General features: G+C 44.8%; 1 protein-coding gene across 2 annotated transcripts in view; it reads right to left on the bottom strand.

Moving 5' to 3' along the window:
* Nucleotides 1-2,857: 2,857 nt before the first annotated feature.
* Nucleotides 2,858-21,249, bottom strand: part of ADRA1B (adrenoceptor alpha 1B) — a 57,139-nt gene continuing 38,747 nt past the window's right edge. Inside the window, exon 2 of one of the 2 annotated variants that reach the window (XM_054489114.2) lies at nucleotides 2,858-3,985. In XM_054489114.2, coding sequence (XP_054345089.1) covers nucleotides 3,378-3,985 — 608 coding nt within the window. In that variant the 3' untranslated portion in view covers nucleotides 2,858-3,377. The remainder of the gene's footprint in view (nucleotides 3,986-21,249) is intronic. The other variant, XM_063665321.1, reaches the window with a different exon arrangement.

Below are 21,249 nucleotides of genomic sequence, written 5' to 3'. Positions count from 1 at the left end.
CAGCAGTCTGGGTGGCTGGAGAGGAAAAAGTAGGGCTGCTTTGCTGCTAGTTGGGAGATCAGAACGGAGAGGACCTGTCTGCCTGAGGGGCTCTTGGTGAACTCTGGGTGGTCCCAGGGCCTGGCTACAAGGAGGTGACTTGGAAAGGCCAGCAAAATGTAGACTCTGGCTAGGGGCAGACCTGGACCCTAGCACCCTCTAGGGGATGTAAGCCACTGCTTGGCCAGTCTTCCTTCTGGAAAGAAACAGGAGGCTGCTACTGCCTCTCTGTGCTGCCTGGGTGACCTCCAAACACCAGTAATGAATGAGATCATCAGAACTGAGCAGCTCAGGAAATGCCTTTGATGCCTTATGGCTTCAAATATCCAAGGTCCAAATTATAACTTGCATCTGCCCAGTGATTTACATTTCGGTGTTTATACTATAATGATCTCATTGAATCCTTTGTGTGTCTTGGTGGGCTGTGATGATCATGTCCATTTGCTAGACCAGAAGAGGCAAGATGAACTGCCCAAGGTCATGCAGAGCCAAGACTTGAACCAAGGCCCTACTGACTCCAAATCCCATTTACTTACGCTAGACCAGTGATTTTTAAACATCATTCTGTGGAACCCCGGGGTGATTGGGGCAGGCCAGAGCAAGTGTCTCAGGAAGAGGAGGAGGCTGAGGAGGCTCTGTCTTCTTCTCTCCACTCCACTATGGGCTGATCTTATATCAGATTTCTGTGTAAGATTTGTTGGAAGATTTGTGATCCTAACAAAATGTTTTCAGAACTTCCCCAGATGATTCCTTCTTCTCTAGGAATGGAGTTGGGCCTTTTCTTTTCCTAGGGCCCCCTTTTCTCCATTTGGGCAAGAAGAGGACTGCTCTCTGTTGGAGGATGTACTTAACTACAGGATGGTTACACAGGGGAATGTAAAAGGTACTGGACAAAGAGGCAGAAGACCTGGGTTCTACAGCTTTGGTGTGACCCAGTCAAGTTATTTACCTCAGTCTCCCCATGTGTAAAATGGAGGGAGTTGGCCTAGATAATTACTAAAATCCAGTTCAGAGCATATAAACCGTGGATAGTGAGATCTTACACAGGGGTACGGCATCTAAAATTGAATGAAAATGTAATTTTTTTTTGGTATGTGCATTTTTATGGAAAGAGAGTTTATAGCCTTCATCAAAGTCTTAAGGGGGTTTGTTATACAGAATCTCTGGCTTCCTAGGATTTTTGTTTTTGTTTTTGATGGAGTCTTGCTCTTGTTGCCCAGGCTGGAGTGCAATGGTGTGATTTTGGCCTACTGCAATCTCCACCTCCTGGGTTCAAGTGGTTCTCCTGCCTCAGCCTCCCGAATAGCTGGGATTACAGGTGCCCACCATCACGCCCAGCTAATTTTTTGTATTTTTAGTAGAGATGGGGTTTCACCCTGTTGGCCAGGCTGGTCTTGAACTCCTGACCTCAGGTGATCCACCCGTCTCGGCCTCCCAAAGTGCTAAGATTACAGGCGTGAGCCACTGCACCCAGCCGATTTTCTTTTTCTTTTTCATTTTTTGACAGAACTGCTGGGCAATCTTGTTTCTCCTTTTGGGGGTATCAAGTTGTAAGAATGTTGTGAGGAAGGCATTTGCAATAAGGAAACTAGGGTAATACACGAAGATAAGCAGAACTAAAAGATGGAAGCTACAGGAAGGAGTAAGAGACTGTGAGTAACTTGACAATCTTGTTTGTGCCCCTGGATCCAGTACCTGAAACCCCTATACTTTTCAACTACATCAATCATTGGTTCTTTCTCCTTTAAGTATTTTCTCTCTCAATCACCTACAGAGTGAATGATTGATGTGCTAATATTATTGGAAGAGGTTCTTGTCATTTGCAAAATTATGAAGCTCAACTTAGAAAAGCAAAGTAGAAAGAGAAAAAGGGATGGGATGGGGGAAGAGCGTTCCTCCTAGGCTTTTCTGAATCTCTGAAGAAAAATGTTTCATATTTTGCCCAGTGTCCTTTATTCTGTTTTCAAACTAGGGGCTTTCAGAGGCAGCAAAGACCTTAGAGTCAACCCCACCATTACACGGATGGGGAACCAAGATCCAGAAAGGGAAGTAATTCTCTGCTCTTCATACAATAAATCAGTAGTAGGACTGACACTAGAACCCAAGTTATCGACTCCAAAGAATGCTCCACCTTTCTGTGTGACCTTCCTCAGTGCTTTTTTCCAGGCAGGGTCACAAGTCAGCAGAGCTTGGGAGGGTTCTTGTGACCCTGTGTGTTGCTGGGCCCCAAGGATCCATATCTTATCCAGAAACGTCTGCAGTTTGGAAGTCTTTTCAAGTTCTGTGGGCACAGGCAAACAATCAGTGGAGTGTGGGCCTGGGGATGCAAAGGCGAGGGGAAGGGAACCAGCCCCTCTCTCTGCCTGGGCTTCATCATCTTTCAGGAAACAGGCCCATTTAGGGGACTGGCCGGGGAACCCCAGCGGGGGTTGGGGTTCTAGGGATCAGGACCAAGCCAGACATTGCTCAGTGTTGGTCACAGCAGGAAGCAGCTGCAGGAGGATTCAGATTCTGCTAAGGGTCAAAAGCAGGTAAGCAGGATTTATTAGGCAAGTCCAGGGCGTCACGTTCAGCCACAGGGCCAGATTGGTGCAGCCCCGTAGGTCAGTAACCGCAAAGGCGTAAATGGGACCTAGGGGAGCCAGCACTGATTGTCCTCAGACATGGTGAGAGCGGCTCTTCTGGGGTGGAGACTGGAGGGCACGGGAAAGGAAAGCGGAGAAGGACCCTAAGACCTAGGACGGGGTCAAATCCGAAGCGGAAGGAAGAGGAAACGCAAGGCTCTGCCTGCCGCTCGTCCACAAATCACTCAAAGCCGAACAGGAGAAATGACCTTTAATGTCGACTTTGTTTCCAACCCCACCAAAGTGCCATCCTTCAGTGAAGTACAAGGAGGGGCTTGAGAGGTACGAAGTCACGACACACACAACGTCCCCGGCTGCCTCCTGGGCGCACACTCGCCCCGCCCCCACAGGGCGGCCCCACGCACACACACAAGCGGAACACACGCACACCGCACAGACACACTCACGTGCACCCACGGTTAAATACAAGTAGAGAGGGACTCGTTTATATATACACAGAGGGAGAGAGAGAGGTAAATCCCGGCGGCGTCGGGTCCCCCAGGCTCTCAGCATGCTCGGCCCGGCTCTCCGCGTGGTACCTGGCACCCATGCCCCTGCCAGAAAAGCAGCTGCCCCTCTCCCCGGCCCTCCCCCCGGTTCCCCTTGGGGCGCGCGTCTACCCGGCGTGGACGCTCCCCTCCCCCCTCCGCCCCGCCCTCCCCTCCCCCCCACGATGTTTTCCTCCCCAGGGAAAGGAAGCTGCGCACGGGGGTCCTAAAACTGCCCGGGCGCCAGGGGCATGTTGCTTTTGAAGCCCGGCTGCCCGTTGGCCACGTCGGCCGCGGCCTCGCAGCCTCCGTTGCTGGCGCCGCCGTCGGTCCCGGGGCTCTCGGGCTCGGTCAGGAGCTTGAAGGTGAAGAGCGGGCCCGAGTCGTGGCGGCCGCGGCGGCCGGGGGGCTCAGGCGCCGGCAGGCTCAGGAGGGCGCCGGGCGCCTTCCATTCGGGGAAGGCGCACAGCTCGACTGGCGGCGGCGCGCCGCGGCCCAGGTAGCCCGGGCTCGGCGAGGCCGAGGGTAGGGTCCGCTGGCTGCCGCTCAGGCAGCTGCCGCTGTCGTCCAGCGAGTCCTTGCGCGACTGCGAGCGCTCCAGCGAACCGCCGCGCGTCCACGGCCGGTAGGTGTAGGCGCAGCCGCCCAGGCGACGGCGGCGGCGGCGTCGGCGGCGGCCGCGGCACTGGCACCCGAGGATGCGCACGAAAGCGCGCTTGAACTCCTTGCTGGAGCATGGGTAGATGATGGGGTTGAGGCAGCTGTTGAAGTAGCCCAGCCAGAACACCACCTTGAACACGGCGTCGGGGGGCTTCAGGGTGGAGAACAAGGAGCCTGCAGTGGGGAGGGGGGTGGGCACGGGCAGAAAGACAGCAATTTGTGAGTAGTCAAGCTCTCGCCCCAATATGCTTCTCCTCAACATTGTCAACCCGCAGCGTTCCTGCCGCTAGGCCTTTCCCCGAGCCAGTTCCTCTGCCCGGAATACTTCCCTTTGGATTTCAAAATGAATGAATCCTACATTCATTTTTAGGGCCAGCCTCAATAACTTCGCCTTTGTCCATGAAACATTTCTTGATCTAGTTAAACAGCATCTAAGCTCCTATAATTTCCTCCTGCAGCACTTGCCACCTTCAATCTAAGTGATAACAATAATCGCCCACAATTGCACATCTCTTTTGGGTCAGGCACTGTGCTAGGTGCTTTCCCGATATTAGTTTATCCTTCACAAAACGTCATGAAGTAGATGCCGACTTATTTCCGTGGAAAACAGAAGGTGTATTAAAGACCTAAATGTGAAAGGTAACGTCTTAAAGGTAAAAGAGAACAACATAAAAGACTATTTTTTTTGATCTAGGGGTGAAGAAAAACAATACTTCAAAAGGACGAATCATGAGGCAAGAATCTGAGAAGATATTTACAATGACCAAAACAGTCAAGGGACTGATATTTAGAGCATGTAAGGAACTCTTACAAATCAGCAAGAAAAAATGTTCGCAGTAGAAACGTGGGCAATGGAAATTAGCAGGAAATTTACAAAATAGGAAACGCAAGGGCTAATGAACATATGAAAAGATAATCAAAATATTAGGCAGTCAAATAAAATAAAAACCGCAAAGAGGCCGAGTGCAGTGGCTCATGCCTGTAATCCCAGCACTTTGGGAGACCAAGGCAGGAGGATCACTTGAGCCCAAGGGATTGAGACCAGCCTGGGCAGTACAGGGGGACCCCGTCTCTACAAAAGAATTAAAGTATTAACCAGGCATGTTGGTGCGTGCCTGTGGTCCTAGCTACTTAGGAGGTCGAGGCAGGAGGATCCCTTGAGCCCAAGAGTTCAAGGCTGCAATGAACTATGATCATGGCACTGCACTCCAGCCTGGGTGTCAGAGCAAGACCCTGTCTCTCAAAAAACAACGAAAACGAAAACCACAAAGGGACATATCTGATAGGCTGGCAAAAATTAGGAAGCTGGATAGTTCCAAGTTCACACAGGGGTGTGGGGTGTGGGGACACGAGGAGTTTTGTGCATGGCTGGTGGGGGCACAGGCTGTACACACATCCTGGAGATGACTCTGCTAGCACTTGGTCTAATTAAGTGTACATACACCTTGTGACCCAGCCATTTTGCTCCAGGACACAGATCTCAATGAATTTTCACACAAGTCCATAAGGGTTCATATATGAGGGGGCTCATGGCAATGTTGTCTGTAGTGACAGGAGGTGGGAGACAACCTGGATGTCCCTCCCTGGGAAAAGTAGAATGGGGTAGATGCATTCTTAGATACTATGCAGCATTTAGAGGCCCAGGGTGACATGTCCACATGACCACGTGGAAGGATCTGAAATACATGGTTCTTTGTGAAAAAAGTAGGAAATAGAATGAGATTTATGACATAATACCATTTAAGTAGCTCACCAAACAACCACATGCATTTTGCAAAAACACATTCAAATTAACAAAAACATATTAAAGACAGAATGCCTAGGGGTGGAGGCAGAGGGAAATGGGAATGGGAATAAAAGGAAATAAATCAATATAATAAGAGAGAGGCCTGGCATCGACTCATGATGATGAGACATTATGAATAAGAAACACGATTAACTCACCCCTCTGAATTTGAGATCCCAAAACATTTTACGGCAATATTAAATTAAAAACAATTTCCATTTTAAATATAAGTCAGCTGAAACTTGGAGAGGTTAAATGACTTGCCCCAGGTCACACAGCATGCTTGTAATATATCTGGGATTTAGACTAACTTCTATTTGAATAAAAATGTGTTTTTTTTAAAAAAAGATGCAATTAATAATACTCTGTGTAAAGATGAGAAAATATAAAAATGCAAAAAGAGAAACTATTTTAAAAGCACATATAACTCTGCAGTGCCAAAATACCATATTTTGGTGTGTATACTTTCAGATTTTTCCTCTTGTATATACAAATTTAAATATCTTAAAAAACGGAATACTTTCTAGAACATTTTGTACCTTCTAACCATGTCTCTGTCCCTGCCACCTGGCTTGTGGCATATTTTGTATTCCTGACTTCTCAGACTGAGCTTCCCAAGGGCCTGGTCTGTGGGATCATCACCGAATCTATTTGTTAAAAGAAGTGCCAACACTCTTAGAGCATATCTGAATGGGAGAGATCTTAGCAACTGCCAGGTCCAACCAGTTTGCAGGTGGAGACACCAAGACCTAGAGAGTAGCTGGAAATCTCTGAGGTGGTTGGCACAGATGCCACAAGGATTCCCATCTTTGATTTTGGATTGCTCTTGAATTTCTTCTCTGTAGCATTTCACTTTCTTGATTATTTGAGATTTGGCCTGTTTCAAACCTCAAATAATCAAGAAGAAGAAATACAGGAGCCTGACTCCTAATTCTCTGCCCAGTAACTCAGTAGTGGCTGCTGGGGGGCAATGGCTGGGCTCCTGGTGCAGAAGTAAGTCAGCCAGGAGTTCAACTTAGAAAGAGGGTTATCCATACGTGGATGTAAGTGCCAAGTATAAGTACTGACCTCTTTTTAGGTTGGAGCAAATGAGGCAGTGGGGTACTTTCTAGGTTTGGTCTAGGTGAGACAAGGGAGGGCACTATCTTGTGACTTGATTTGTGACAAGACTCACACCATTAGATTTGGGTCTCACCACTGGAGCTACTCTTTTGGATTAAGACTGTACAGAAGGCCCCAGCTGAAATGCAACTATGATGTATGAACACCTGGTATTTCCTGATGCGGGGAGTTGTCTCTGTCCACAGGGATGGGCTTATTTCTGTCACTGAGTCTGAAGAACATAGGAAACTGGCCTTGACAAAATGGGAAACTGGAGAATAAATTTTGGAGAGGGCCAGACATGGTGGTTCAAGTCTGTAATCCCAGCATTTTGGGAGGCCAAGGCAGGAGGATAGCTTGAGACCAGGAGTTTGAGGCCAGCTGGGGCAACATAGTGAGATTCCTGTCTCTACAAAAAATAAAATTTGGGGAAGAAGTAGAGTGAGGGAGGTAAAGTTTCAAAGCCTTGTGCATTACACAGGGATGAGTGTGTATACAGGCAGCACATTACTTTGCATGAGGACACACAGGGCCCAGGATGGAGGCTGAAGCCATGGCCCAAGGTGGGATCCTGTAATCCCAGCACTTTGGAAGGCTAAGGTGGGCAGATCGCTTGAGACCAGGAGTTCGAGACCATCCTGGCCAACATGGCAAAACCATGGACAGGATCTAGAGGAGGAAAGCATGTTTGTTGAGGAAAAAATTGTAACTTTGTTTGGTGCCAACCCCATTGAAGGTGGTTGTGAAATAGGCAATAAATGAATTAATGGGGATGCAACCTGAGAAACTGGCTCTTTTAAAGGTTACACAAATATCAATAATGCTAATAGCTAAGATTCATCGTAGCCAGCATTTATCTTGTGTGTGTGCTCTGCAGGTCCTGTGCTAACTCTTCACACCACTAGCTTATTTAATAATTATAATCGGAAGGTACCAGTGAGGAAGGTACTATTGTTGGAACCATTTTTTTTGGATCAAGAGACCAGTATATGATAGTCATAGTTATTTAAATTTTTATGTGTTCATTCATTTGTTCATTCATTCATTCATCCGTTCCACAAACACTAAGCTCCTGCTAAGTGCTGGGCATGAGGACAAGCTGTGGGAATGCAGAGATGAGTTTGGGGTGTGGTGTTGCATCATGGCAGCTAAGAGGCCATTCAACAGAGCAAATGTAGCATTAGGAAGGGGGTATAAATTTCACTTTCCCCCTATGTCCGCGTGGCATACGTTTTTTGGTTGTTCTTCACATTCATCACACTGGAAGCACCTTTTCAGGGACAACGATGGGCTAGATTTTTGCCTCTGTTTTCTTACAATGTACCCTCCAAGGACCATGGCCTTGAGAAGTGTTCAGCCAAAGGTGAGGGGGTGATGCCAACTTTTCTCATGGGCATTTACTGCCACATTTTGGCTTTGGGCTCGTTACACTGTTTATTCCTCTGAGAAGAAGCAGCCAGGGGCCATTCTTTGCCCTTGGCTGATTAGGCAGTGTGGTCAAGTGGCTGGAACCTAGAACTTGGGATGACACAGACCCGTATTGAAACCTCTCTTGAGTTATTGGCTGTTCAGCTTTAGAAGAGTTAATTAGCAATCTCAGCCTCAATTTTCCCATCTGTAAAATGGGGACAATATCTGTGTCATAGAGTTACTGTGAATACATGAAAATATCCATGTAAAATACTTGACACAGAGTCTGGCATCTTGAAAATAATAAATAGTGACCATTTTCTAAATATACTTTATATCCTGACCCATTCTCTTCCAGGAACTCAGCTCTGATTAGCCCCACCCAACTCAGAGGGACTTCTTTATTCTGCACCCCATAGAACTCATACAAGCAGATCATATTTTGTTATTTTATTATTTGCTTTTTCATGTTAAGCCGTCCCAGGGCTGGCTGAATCCTAGTTCATCACCCAGATTGTAAATTCCTTCTGGAAAGGAGCTATATCTTCATTTCTTTTCTTTTCCCCTCCAGATTTGTATATTTTTTTTATTTCAAAAGTAATATATACTGAATTTAAAAAATACGTATTACAAAAAATCTGTTAAGTCTAGAGTAAAAATACTCCACTTAAGCAGAAGGGATCAGAGTTAACAGTTTTATTTGGAATCCTTCCAGATTTTAAAAAATGGGGTCATACTGCACATACCTTTCCCCAAATTGCTCTCTTTGCTTAGAGTATGTAAAAGATATTTCCTTGTCAAAGTATGTGGTGCTACTTCACTTCTCTCCCCGCCCCACAAGGGCTGCATTACATCCTACTGTCTGGATAGATGGTAGTTTTATTTAATGCCTTCTCTATACGTGATTTCCAATTTTTGGTTATTACGGACTGCAGTGATGAAGTCACATGCATTCACTTTTTCATGCACATTTGAGTGTTTCTGTGCAATAAATTCCACATGAGGAATCACTGGGTCATTTCCACATTTAAGCCCTGACAGCCAAATTGCCTTTTGAATTGGTTGTACTAATTTACCCACCTATCAGCTGTGCCTGAATCTGACATTTTTCTCTACAACTCCCCAGCTCTGGGCTCTTTCAGCCTTTTTAATCCTCACTTGTTTGGTAGGTGAACACTGATCTTGCCCTCTTGTTCCATTTGCATTTCATTTTATTTTGTCCTCCTGCAAAGGAGGGCACCCTGAACAAGTCCTCAGTGACTTCTGACAGGGAGTCCCCTTTTTTTATTGGAATGGGACTCCCTGGGATAGAATCCTGGCTCTTGCCATGTGACCTTGGGCCAATTTCATACCGTCCCTAAGCCTTAGTTCCTCATCAGTAAGATGGGCTAATAATAGTACTGACCTCTCTGATTGTTGTGAGGATTAAGCAAGGTAAAAACATGTAGAGTCCTTATGAGCACTCTGGATCCCAGGTGTCTGTCACTCAGTCAACTCTGCATGAGTAGTAATTAACTAAATACTAATTATTGTCCCTGTAAATCCCTGATTGGGCTGGAAATCTAATTTTAGGAAACATATTTGGGACCTGTTTTACTACATGTATAATTTTGGGTGAACTGCTTTCCAATTTTGTGCCTGTTTTTCTTCTTTAATTGAGTGGTGTGAGCTGGGTGTTCTTCAGCCTTAAAATTCAGAGTTCTGGCTGGGTATGGTGGCTTACACCTGTAATCCAGCACTTTGGGAGGCTGAGGTGGGCAGATTACCTGAGGTCAAGAGTTTGAGACCAGCCTCGCCAACATGGTAAAACCCTGTCTTTACTAAACATACAAAAATTAGCCAAAATGCTCACTTGAACCCAGGAGGTGGAAGCTGCAGTGAGCTGAGATTGCTCCATTGCTCTACAGCCTGGGCTGTCTCAAAAAAAAAAAAAAAATCAGAGTCCTCATGAAGTCAGAGACCAAAGCCTTGCCCATCCCTGCTGGGGCGTGCCTGCTTCCTTAGACTCTCACCACAGCGGGGCAGTGTGGGTCAGGGACTGGACCGCCAGGCTGCCACGGATTCCACAAATTTTTTGGCCCCCTCCTTCCTCCTTCTTCCTCTGCCAGCACAGTAGCTGCTGGGATTAGGGGGGTCCTGTTTGCTGCACTGGCCTGCCTTGGTGGAAACCAAGAAGCTGTCGTTAAGTAACAAGATGCTGAGCCTGTTAGGCAAGTAAGAGGATGTGTGACAGGGATCTTTTCCCCTGGGCAGCCAAACAGACCTGTCACTGGAGAAGAGTGTGGTGGGTGAAGCTGCTGGGAGAGGGGAGTAAATACAACAGGAAGTGTGGGTTGCTGGAAGGCCTGGACACTCTGTGCTGGAAGTCAGGGCTGCGCTGGGCTCTTTAACAATGCCACTAACCCCCTGTGCATGTTCCCGAGCCTGGCCCTGAGCCTGCCTCTGCTTCCCTTGCTCATGGAATGTTCCTGATGCTCCTTGCCCTGCCTCTTGGAATCATGGCTTGCCAGGCCTGGGAAGCCTCCTTCCTTAATGGAGGGTCAGTGAGGGTGAGGGGAGTGACTCACTCAAGGTCACTCACCTGGTGAATGGCAGAGTGGCCACCAAGACCTGTTCAAGTTGCCATTCATTTGCTTCAGCAAATATTTATTGAGGCAGTGGAGTTTAGTGGTTAAGGACCTGCTCAGACATCACAGGTAGGTAGATCTGGGTTCAAACCCTAGCCCTGGCATTCTCAGCTGGGTGACCTTGGAGAAGATCCTTACGTTTGGTGAGGCTTGGTTTCCTGGAAAATGGGGAGGGTAATAATTCTTTTCTGTATGGATGAGGTGAGATCAGGCTTGGTAAGTACCTGGCACATTGAAAGCACTCAATAAGTATAGCTATGATGACTGCTTTGAGTGCTGCTACTACTACAACTGCCAGCGCTGCTGTTACCACCAGTACCACTGCTACCAGGATGAAGAAGGTGGTGAAGAGGCTGAGGTCTTTGTGCTGTCTGGGCATTGAGACTTACCCTACTGCTCTTTCCAATACCAGCTGAATTATGGGCTCCACGTGGTTCCTGAACCTGCTAAAATTGTGGGCAACATTCCTATATTTTCTTGGTGAGGGTCCATAGCTGTCGTCATGGTCTCAAAGGGATCAGTAACCCTCAAAAGGTTGAGACTCACCCATCCCAGGTCTAAAGCTTGCTAAGCATTCATCATTCTGCCACGTGGACCACCATTTACTTAGCGCTTTTCTTTGTGTCAATTAGCTTTTGGTATCTCAATTCTTTTGAAGGAAGCTTTCTATCACTATTTTAAAACTTGCATCATTTACTATAAATAAAACATCATGGTGGAGAAAATAAGATGAAAACAAAACAATGTCTGTACCTCCTGGGTAGCTCCAGACTGTGGTGTGAATGAGGCCTGCTCCCTCTTTCTCAAAAAGGGAGATTAGCAGTGGTTGAGAGGTGCTGAAGACATTTTGGCCCTAAACTGAGAGGCACTCATTTCTGAGGAACCTAAAAGATTGAAAGAGAAGTGAACAGGGAACCACTTTGTCTCTGGAGAGCCCAGGCCCTGGCACATGTAGTAGGTGCTGAATAGATATTTGCTCAGTGATGGACTGACTGAATATGTGACTCCCAGTTTCTTGTGCTATCTCTAGATGTCATTCCAATCTTGCACACCACCCAAATCCATAGTGAATTTCACCTGCTATGTAGGTGCAGCCCTGGGAAACCACATGTGGGAAGCATTTCTATTATTCTTTTTTTTTCTGGGGTGGTGTGGTGAGGGGAGGAGGGATAAATCGAGGAACAGATGTTGCCGTGAGCCCACCCACATCACTTAGTCTTTGAGTGCCCAAGGGCGATTTAGCGGGACTGAGAAGTGCAAGGATCAGAGGCTCACACTGAGCAGGATATACACAGGGAAAAACATTTCTTGGCTGGACATGGCCCCAGCAGGTCATCCTTAAGGTGCCATTCAACAAATCTGAACAGTGAACAATGAACAGTGGAGGTCTCAACCCTCCGTGAACCTGAGGGCCACTCATCAAAACCTCAGGGCTTGTCTGTAGAATAGTAGCTACCATTTAACAAGCTCTGACTCTGTGCCAGGCGATAGGCTAAGTGCTTAATGGCTGTTGGGCCAGTTACTCCTTCAACAGCCACTGTTCCCAAGGCAGTCCCTCATGACTGTGCTCTACAAGGCACCATTCGTACTGTCATTTACAACAATTCTTGATGACTGTGTCCAACCTGCATGGCTGGCCTGGGGGCCGTGATTCTTACACACAGGGGAACAGAAACTCAAATTTGATAGGTAAGTTGCCCGAGGCCACAGAGCTAGTAGGTGATAAGAGTTAGAATTCAAATCCAGGCAGCTGTGACAGAGGCTCTTAATCACCACAGTGCAGCTCACAGGAAAACAAAATATACATACTTATGCGTGTGGAGATATATATATATATATATATATATATATACTTTTTGTTTATTCACTGTCAAGTCTCAACACAATGCTCATGTATAGAAAGGTCTGGGAGGGTGTGTACTGGAATGTCAACTGTGCTTATCTTTGAGTGCGGGGGAATTATGGGTGAATTTTCCTTCTCTGTGCTTTTCGGTGTTTTCCAAAATGTTCTCCATGAACACAAATTCTTTCTGTAACTGGGGAAAATCCAATGAATGTTATCTAAAAGCTAAAAAGCCAGGTGCAATGGCTCATGGCTATAATCCTAGGACTTTGGAAGGCTGAAGTAGGAGGATCGCATGAGTCCAGGAGTTTGAGAACAACCTGGGCAACATAGACATTGTTTCAAAAAAAAAAAAAAATTAAGAAAGAAAGAAAAGAAAAAGAAGAAATAAAAGCTAAAAACTAAACAGGCCAAAAAGTAAAAAAAAAAAAAAAAAAAAAAAAAGCCAGGTGTGGTGGCCCCCACACCTGTGGACCAGCTACTCGGGAGGCTGAGGTGGGAGGATTGCTTGAGCTCAGGAGGTTGAGGCTGAAGTGAACTAGGATTGCATCACTGCATTCCAGCCTGGGCAACAGAGTGAGACCTTGTCTCAAAAAAAAAAAAACAAAAAAAAAAAACTGAAAAACAAGCCAAAAGGTGCTATGCATATTGGGTCCTTGTTATGTGCCACCAACTTTTTTAGCTCCTGTTTCATTTAATCCCAACAACAGCTCCCTGAGCAGGGTGGGATTATCCCTATTTTATAGATGAAGAAATGGGTAGACGGCAGCACCAGTGCAAGGTCCCCTCACAGGTGAGAGACAGGTTTAAAATGAAATCAGATGATTTGAGAGATTTGAAATGAAAATGAAATCTGATGATTTGAGAGGTTTGAAACGACATCAGACAGATGGCAGCACCACTCAGACAGATGGCAGCACCAGTCTGAGGTCCCTGAGAAAGACAGTTTTTAAATGAAATCTTTTGTTATTAAGCCCCCAGCAGCCCCCTCGTTAGTTCCTGATGTGCCTGTGGTCCCCAGTCCCTATCTCCTTATTGTGGGGCATAAATGGAGGAATCTTTTTATTCTTTACCTATTCTTTTTTCTTTGAGACAGGGTCTCACTCTGTTGCCCAGGCAGGAGCACAGTGGTGCGATCTCGGCTCACTGCAACTTCCACCTCCCAGGTTCAAGTGATTCTCCTGCCTCAGCTTCCCAAGTAGCTGGGACTATAGTGCGTGCCACCACGCCCGGCTAATTTTTGTATTTTTTGGTAGAGACAGGGTTTCATCATGTTGATCAGGCTGGTCTTGAACTTCTAACCTCGCCTCGGCCTCCCAAAGCGCTGACTTTACATATTCTTAAATCCATTGGCCTTCACTCAATATTGGCTGAAGAAATGAGGCAATGAGCAGGCTCAGAGACTGCAGTGTGGTGTGGGGACCTAAAGCATCATTTATCTGGTCCACAAAATGCCAGCCATGGGTTGGGTGGTTTCTAACATCCCTCTGGGCCCTGACATTCTGGGACTCTGGGGTTATAAATTTGATTTGATTTATTTCACAGTCAGTGTCAAACAAGCCAATGACCTCAGGGGAGTCAGTGGGTGGAGAAACTGTTTTGATCCTCTTGTAAATGGAGTGGAACTCCTTTGCAGTGTGGCTCTTATTAGGGGCATTTGGCTACACCGTCAGCCAAACCACATCTCCTCAGCTGAAACAATTTGGTCCAGTAAAAACTGGAAAAATTTACAATAGTATGCTGCTTCTTTCAGCACCAGCTTTGTAAAAGAAGGTTTCCTTGGATTTGGAAATTCCTTTCAAGGTTTTTCCATTTTTATTTGCCACTTAACCCTGGAATGAGATCATAAACTTGTCCAATGAATACAATATCTTTGGGCCAATAGAGCCATGTTAAGTTTTAAAACAAATGCTGAAAACAATAATAACCAGAGCCACCTTTTGCAACAACTCCATTCCCAAACCAGTTATTAAGGTACCACATTTACAAACATTCTCTATTGTAATTCTCCAACAGCCCTGCCACTATGTATTTCATTTTGCAGAGGAGGAAATTAAGGCTTAAGAGGTTAACAAGGTCACATGCCTAGTATGTGGTGGACTGTAATTAAAATCCAATTTTAAAGTGTGGGTTTTTATTTGTTTAATAATAAGGAAAAAGAGCATTTATTCATTTCCTTAAACACTAGGGAATTTCTCCCTTAACTGGGAATGCTGAATTGTCAAAGCACTTTTTCTGAAACTAAAATGTGGCATTTATCCCTTTCAACCTTGGATTACAATTGCTTAGGTCTATATCTCATCTCCTCTGATTAGACTGTGAATGACTAGAAAAGAGAGTTCATGTCTGACTCTTCTCTCTCTGCCCAAGGCCTACCTAGCACAGTGCCTGACACGTGAAAGGCACTCAGCCAACAGGTGTTGCATGAATAATAGTGATAAAAATAATAAAACCAAAATGCATTAGCCTCTGGCTATGCAAAATGAGGTTCATGGATAAGCAGCACCTGAGTGCTGGTTAGAAATGCAGAATCTCTGATCCAGTGCATCAGAATCTGCTTTTTTTTTTTTTTTTTAAGAGCTGGGGTCTTGCTATATTGCCCAGGCTGGATCTGAACTTGCTGTGTTGCCCAGGCCAGACTGGCCTTGATTGCTGGGTTCAAGCGATCCTCCTGCTTCAGCCTCCTGAGTAGTTGGAACTACAGGCAGGTGTCCCCATGTTCGGTTCAAAATCTACTTTTTAACAAGATCCTGAGGTGAGAAGTATTGCCTTAGCCTGCATTACAATTTTACTTTTAAGAACTGTTTTTGTGTGTATCTTGGGATTCATGGGTGAGCAAAGGCTGGGCTGAGAGCCACCTCACTATGGGGTTGACTCCCTTGGCCCCAATCCTCCAGTGACTCCTCTAGTTTATAGAATAAAGTTCAAACTGCTTAGGTTAGAATATAAGACCTATTCAATGTGGCTGCAATGGACTGATTCTCTGCAGGAGCATTGACTTTTCTGTCCCCTTTCCCTTTGTTCACGCTGTCCACACTGGTCTGAGATGCCCTTTTCTCTCCATCCTTTCCAGGCCTGGCTCAAATTCTTTCTTCTCATAACCACTTTCCTCTGAAGTGTGAAAGCAGAAGGAAGGAATGAACAGCCTGAGAAGACCCGCTAAGATCCAGATGACTTACACACCCAACCTATTAATGTTTTCATCTTCACAATAGGCACGAGGGTGCCTCGTGTTAACGCCTTGGGTTCTGCAACTCCCAATTTACAAATGTGGAAATGGAAGCCGTGAGTGTATGGAACTCACCCAATATGACACAGATATTAAGTGGTAGAGGTATGATTGAAACGCTGATCTTCCTGGCCTCAAATTAGTTTCCATAATACGCAATATTATTTCTAAACTCTGAGAATACTTCTGGGGTGGGGAAGGCCAGAACTAGGTACTTAGGTTTTTTTGTAATTTTTTTTTTTACATTTTTAAAATTTTTATTAAAATTAATATTATTTTGCTTCTACAAATGACAACTCCTAGAAGTAATGATATCTTCACATATATTTTATCTAGCTATTAAAATGCAAGTATCTAGAAGCCAGGAATTTTTTGTCACTTTTAACTTGACAATACTGGTTAAGCAGATAATTCAGTGCCATGTAATTTCAGGGGCTCACAGGCCTGCTGAATCTCATCCACGGATGTCCAGGAAGTACACAGTCCCCAGATTAAGAGTCTCTGCTCTTCTCTCTACAGATTTCCATCATAACAGTTGAACATTTAAGGGTTTGTCTTTCTTGTTCACAAGCTCCTTAAGGCCAGGGTCAATCTTATTTGTCTTGGTTTCTCTAGCATCCAACACAGAGCTTGTGTTACAGTGAATGTGTAAAAATACTTGTTGAGCACATAACCTCCTTTTCATGTGCCTAACTCAGCATCAGGTTCATAATAGGTGCTGAATAAATGGTTGTTGCCTGTATTTGATTTCTTTCTCTTCTTTACTTACCTAAATGACATTCAAGTGCCAACACCCAGCTCAGTTTCCGTCTCCTCCCAAAACCCTTCCTGACTGCTCCAGACTTCTTCTTTTTTATTTACCATCAAAGAGAGTCCATAGTATATGGGTTAATATAAAATGCCATTGTTAGGGAGTGTGCCTCTTAACTCTTTGGGAACTGTAAAAGCTCCTTAAAGATGAGGTCTGTGTCTTGCCCTTCTAGCACAGGCCTGGGCATGCAGTCAGTGCACATTGATTACCACTGATTAACTGATTGACCCATTCCAACTTCCAGTAGGGGAGCTACCTTTTGGCTTAAGCCCAGAGTTGAAAGCAGATGGGATGAAATGGTTTCTGCAGCACTAAGGTTCCATCTTTGATGCCAGACTGAGTTTATTCCATGCTTTGACCTCATTGGAAATAGTAATTTCCCTGCAGAACACTTTTAGAAACTGAGCATTGGTGGGACTTACCATGGAGAAGCTATAAAACTTTATAAAGGGTCATAAAAGAAGACATCTACAAATGAAGATACATAGATTGCTTTTGTATAGGAAGTCTCTATCCAAGATAACTTCAGTTTTCCCCAAATTAATCTGAAAATTCAAAACAGTCTAATTGAAATCCCAACAGGTTTTTGTTGTTGTTGTTGTTGTTGTGTAGAGAGCTAAATAATCCAAAACCAAATTTATGGAAGAATATGGAATTTGGAAGAATAACCATGAGAAAAATATCCAGATCAATGGAAATAAAGAGGAATGGTAAGAGTGGGTATGAGGAAAATGGGTAAACTCAGCTCTATAAATATTAAAACCTGTCATAGAATCATAGTAATTAAAAAAAATCCTAGGGCAGGAAGCGCAGAAAAAGCCAGAAGAAAGATCAATGAAATTATGTAGTTTAGAAAGAGAACCAAATATCCATGAGAATTTTATATGCCATTTCAATGCTTGTGGGAAAAAACAGACTCTAAGTGGTGGGAAAAAACAGACTGTAAGTTGGGGCAACAGGATAGCTATTTAAGAAAGAAATAAGGCGGGATCTCTACTTTATTTCTTACATTAAAATAAACTTAGACAGATCCAATATCTTAAATATAGAAAAATTGTTAAAGTATTAGAAGAGGATATAGGTACATATTTTTATAAGTATGAAATAGGAAAGACCATTTTAAGCACAGCTAAAAGTCCAGGATCTGTAAATAAATGTATTGATGAATTTGTCTAGACATTTTTATAAGGCTGCAAACTTCAAAAACAAAAGAAGAATTGAGAGAAATATGTGTAATTCAAATGACAGTAAAGGAATGATATTTCTTTTCTTTTCTTTTTTTTTTTTTGAGATGGGGTTTTGCTCTTGTTGCCCAGGCTGGAGTGCAATGGTGTGATCTTGGCTCACTGCAACCTTCGCCTCCCGGGTTCAAGTGATTCTCTGGCCTCAAGTTGCTAGGAATCCAGGCACCTGCCACCATGCCCAGCTAATTTTTTGTATTTGTAGTAGAGATGAGGTTTCGCCATGTTGACCAGGCTTGTCTCGAACTCCTCACCTCAGGTGATCCACCCGCCTTGGCCTCCCAAAGTGCTGGGATTACAGGCATGAGCCTGGCCAAGGAATGATATTTCTAATACACAAAGCTCTTTTTCAAATAAATAAGAGAAAACACAATAGAAAACTAAATCATATGAATAAACAAATAAGAAGAGTAAGTATATAATTGACACCCAATGAATTAATGAAAAATATAATTTTTTTTTTTTTTTTTTTTGAGACAGAGTCTCTCACTCTATTGCCCAGATTGGAGCACAGTGGCATGATCTCAGCTCACTGCAGCCTCCACCTCCTGGGCTCAAGTGATCCTCCCACCTCAGCTTACAGAGTTGCTGAACTGCAGGTGCGCACCATGGCACCCAGCTAATTTTTGTATTTTTTTGGTAGAGATGGAGTTTCACCATGTTGCCCCAGCTGGTCTCAAACTCCTGGGCTCAAGTGATCTGCCCACTTCAGTCTTTCAAAGTGCTGGGATTATGGGAGTGAGCCACCATGCCTGGCCTGAAATTTCTTTACAAAATAAATAATGTAAATTAAAAAGCAGCAAAATAAGGCTGGGGACGGTGGCTCACACCTGTAATTCCAGCACTTTGGGAGGCCAAGGCGGGTGGATCACTTGAGGTCAGGAGTTCGAGTCCAGCCTGGCCAACATGGTGAAACCCCATCTCTACTAAAAATACAAAATTAGCTGGGCGTGGTGGTGCACGCCTGTAATCCCAACTACCTGAGAGGCTGAAGCAGGAGAATTGCTTGAACCCGGGAGGTGGAGGTGGCAGTGAGCCGAGATTGCACCATTGCACTCCAGCCTGGGTGACAGAGCGAGACCCTGTCTCAGGAAAAAAAAAAGCAAAATATTAAAATAGTTTAGGTATATTTTTGTGGAAGATATTTTAAAACGTGCTTATGCTCAATTTGGCAAGTGTGTGGGAAAACAGACATTGTCATACATTCTGGGCAGAGATGTAAATTTTGGGTGGAAAACTGGCATTATCTAATAAAATTAAAATGAGCATGGCTTTTGATCTAAGTATTTGACATTCAGGAATTTAGCCTACGTAAGTATTCTTGAAAAAGAGCAAAGATGAAAGTATAAAAAATTGCAGTAATGCTTTCCACAAATAGGAAATAATTAAATTTTTAACAATGGGGGATTGTGAAATAAACCATGTAGCATTTACATAATGAAAAACCATACATTTATTAAAATGGTAAGCTGTCAACAATGGGATGATGTCCATAACAAAATTAAGTAGCAAAAAAGCAAATTTCAGGAAAGAATGCTTAGAATGCTTTGGATTTCTATTAAAAAAACCTGTGTGTGTGTGTTTTGGTATATTTACAGCCAACAAAAAAATAAAATTTGGAAATCTGGGTGAGTATACACCAAACTGTTCATAGCTGTTATCTCTGGAATGTGTTTATGTGAACATTTTCACTTTGTATTTAAAATTCTTTTTGCAATGAACATTTTTGTTGTTTGTTTGCTTTGAAAAGGGTCTCCCCCTGTCATCCAGGCTGGCGTGCAGTGATGTGATCATAGCTTGCTGCAGCCTCAAACTCCTGGGCTCAAGTGATTCTCCTGCCTCAGTCTTCTGAGTAGCTGGGACTACTCAGTGTCACCAGGCCTGGCCAATTGAAAACTTTTTTGTAGAGATGGGATCTCCCCTAAATTGCCCAGGCTGGTCTCAAAACCTTGGGCTCAAGTGATCCTCCTGCCTCAGCTTCCCAAAATGCTGGGATTACACGCAGGAGCCATTATGCCTGACCTCAAATATTTCTTTGGTAATCAGAGAGAGAGAAAGAGAAAGATTGAGGGAGAGACAAAGGTAAAAAATATAGGGATGGGAAAAGAGCTAGAAGAGGGCTAGTAGCTGGTAGACCTTCAAGCTGGGTTATGGCCTTTCTGGGCTCCAGTTTCTCCATGTAAAAAACAAGGGGGTTGCATTAGCTACCAGGGCCACCTCCTTCTCTGACTCTTAGCCTTGTGTTCAGCTTTTAGAGGTAGAATGGAAATTAGGGAAAAAGGTGCAGATATTTCTCCAGCCAGAGTTTCTTTGAGCCTAGGACAAACAGGCCACACAACACTGGATCCTTCCTTCCTAAGCAGTAGATGAACCTGCCGGCTGGCAGAAAGGCACAGGTGTCTTAGGATGAAAGGCTCTACAAGAGAACAGGGACAATTTCCAGCATTGGGGAATCAGATGGTAAAACACTGAGATTGGGCCACTTAGGCCATTAGGCTCCATGCAGTCCCTTTCATCTCTCCTCTCAGCAGCTGTTCGCTGATTTCCCTGCCCTCTTCTTTCTGACTCATCCTTTTGTTCTGTCCTTTGGCTGGTGGGCATCAAAACTTTTCCTGCATCCAAACTGATATGACAGGTTAAGGTTATGTCTGGACCCCTGGATGGCTCTGTGTCACCTCTCGCTTGTTTGGCTCAGTCTGGGACACATTCCTCCCTGAGGAGGCCACATCTGGGACTCATACCTTCCTTGACACCCGCAGCCCTCAGGACTTCTCCAATACAGAGTGAATGATGCTGGTACACCATCTCCAGGGTGTCTTGTCTTCTCACCAGAGCCCTGTCTTGTCTTTCTGTATCCTGAAGGCTAAGCACATTGCCTGGCATCATAAATATTGTATAATTAAATGATTAGTCTTTGTTGCTGAATGCATGCCATTCTCCAGGTTCCAGCAAGATGAACCCTTATCTTGCTTCTCAGTCTAGGTCTACCGGCATGCCATAAATGACCCTGAAATTCCAGCCCTCAAAGGCTCCTTACAGTGGGGAAACCTTCCAGGTTGCAGTACAACTTGAAGATGTCCTGTAGGACACCCAGCTGGTTGGGCTTACTGTGGCCATACAAGAATGTTTTCTGAGAATCTCAATGATAAAAGGTCTGAATGTGTTCAGTGTTATTGCCTGTGCTAGCTACATATGGTAGCCTGGATGCCAGGTGGAGAAGGCCTTCCTACTCCTTGAAAGTTAGGTGAGATTATCTCCTGTATCCCTTTCCCATAACCCTGGAAGTTCAAAGCCCTCCCTTGGAGTCTCCCGATTCCTGTCGTAGGGCAGGGACACTACCTTCCTTGTGGCCTCTCCTGACTCATGGGCACCATTTCCCTTGGTGGCCTC

Source organism: Pongo pygmaeus, chromosome 4 (assembly GCF_028885625.2).
Source record: "Pongo pygmaeus isolate AG05252 chromosome 4, NHGRI_mPonPyg2-v2.0_pri, whole genome shotgun sequence".
NCBI classification, from domain to species: domain Eukaryota; kingdom Metazoa; phylum Chordata; class Mammalia; order Primates; family Hominidae; genus Pongo; species Pongo pygmaeus.
This window is presented reverse-complemented; position numbering and strand designations above follow the sequence as displayed.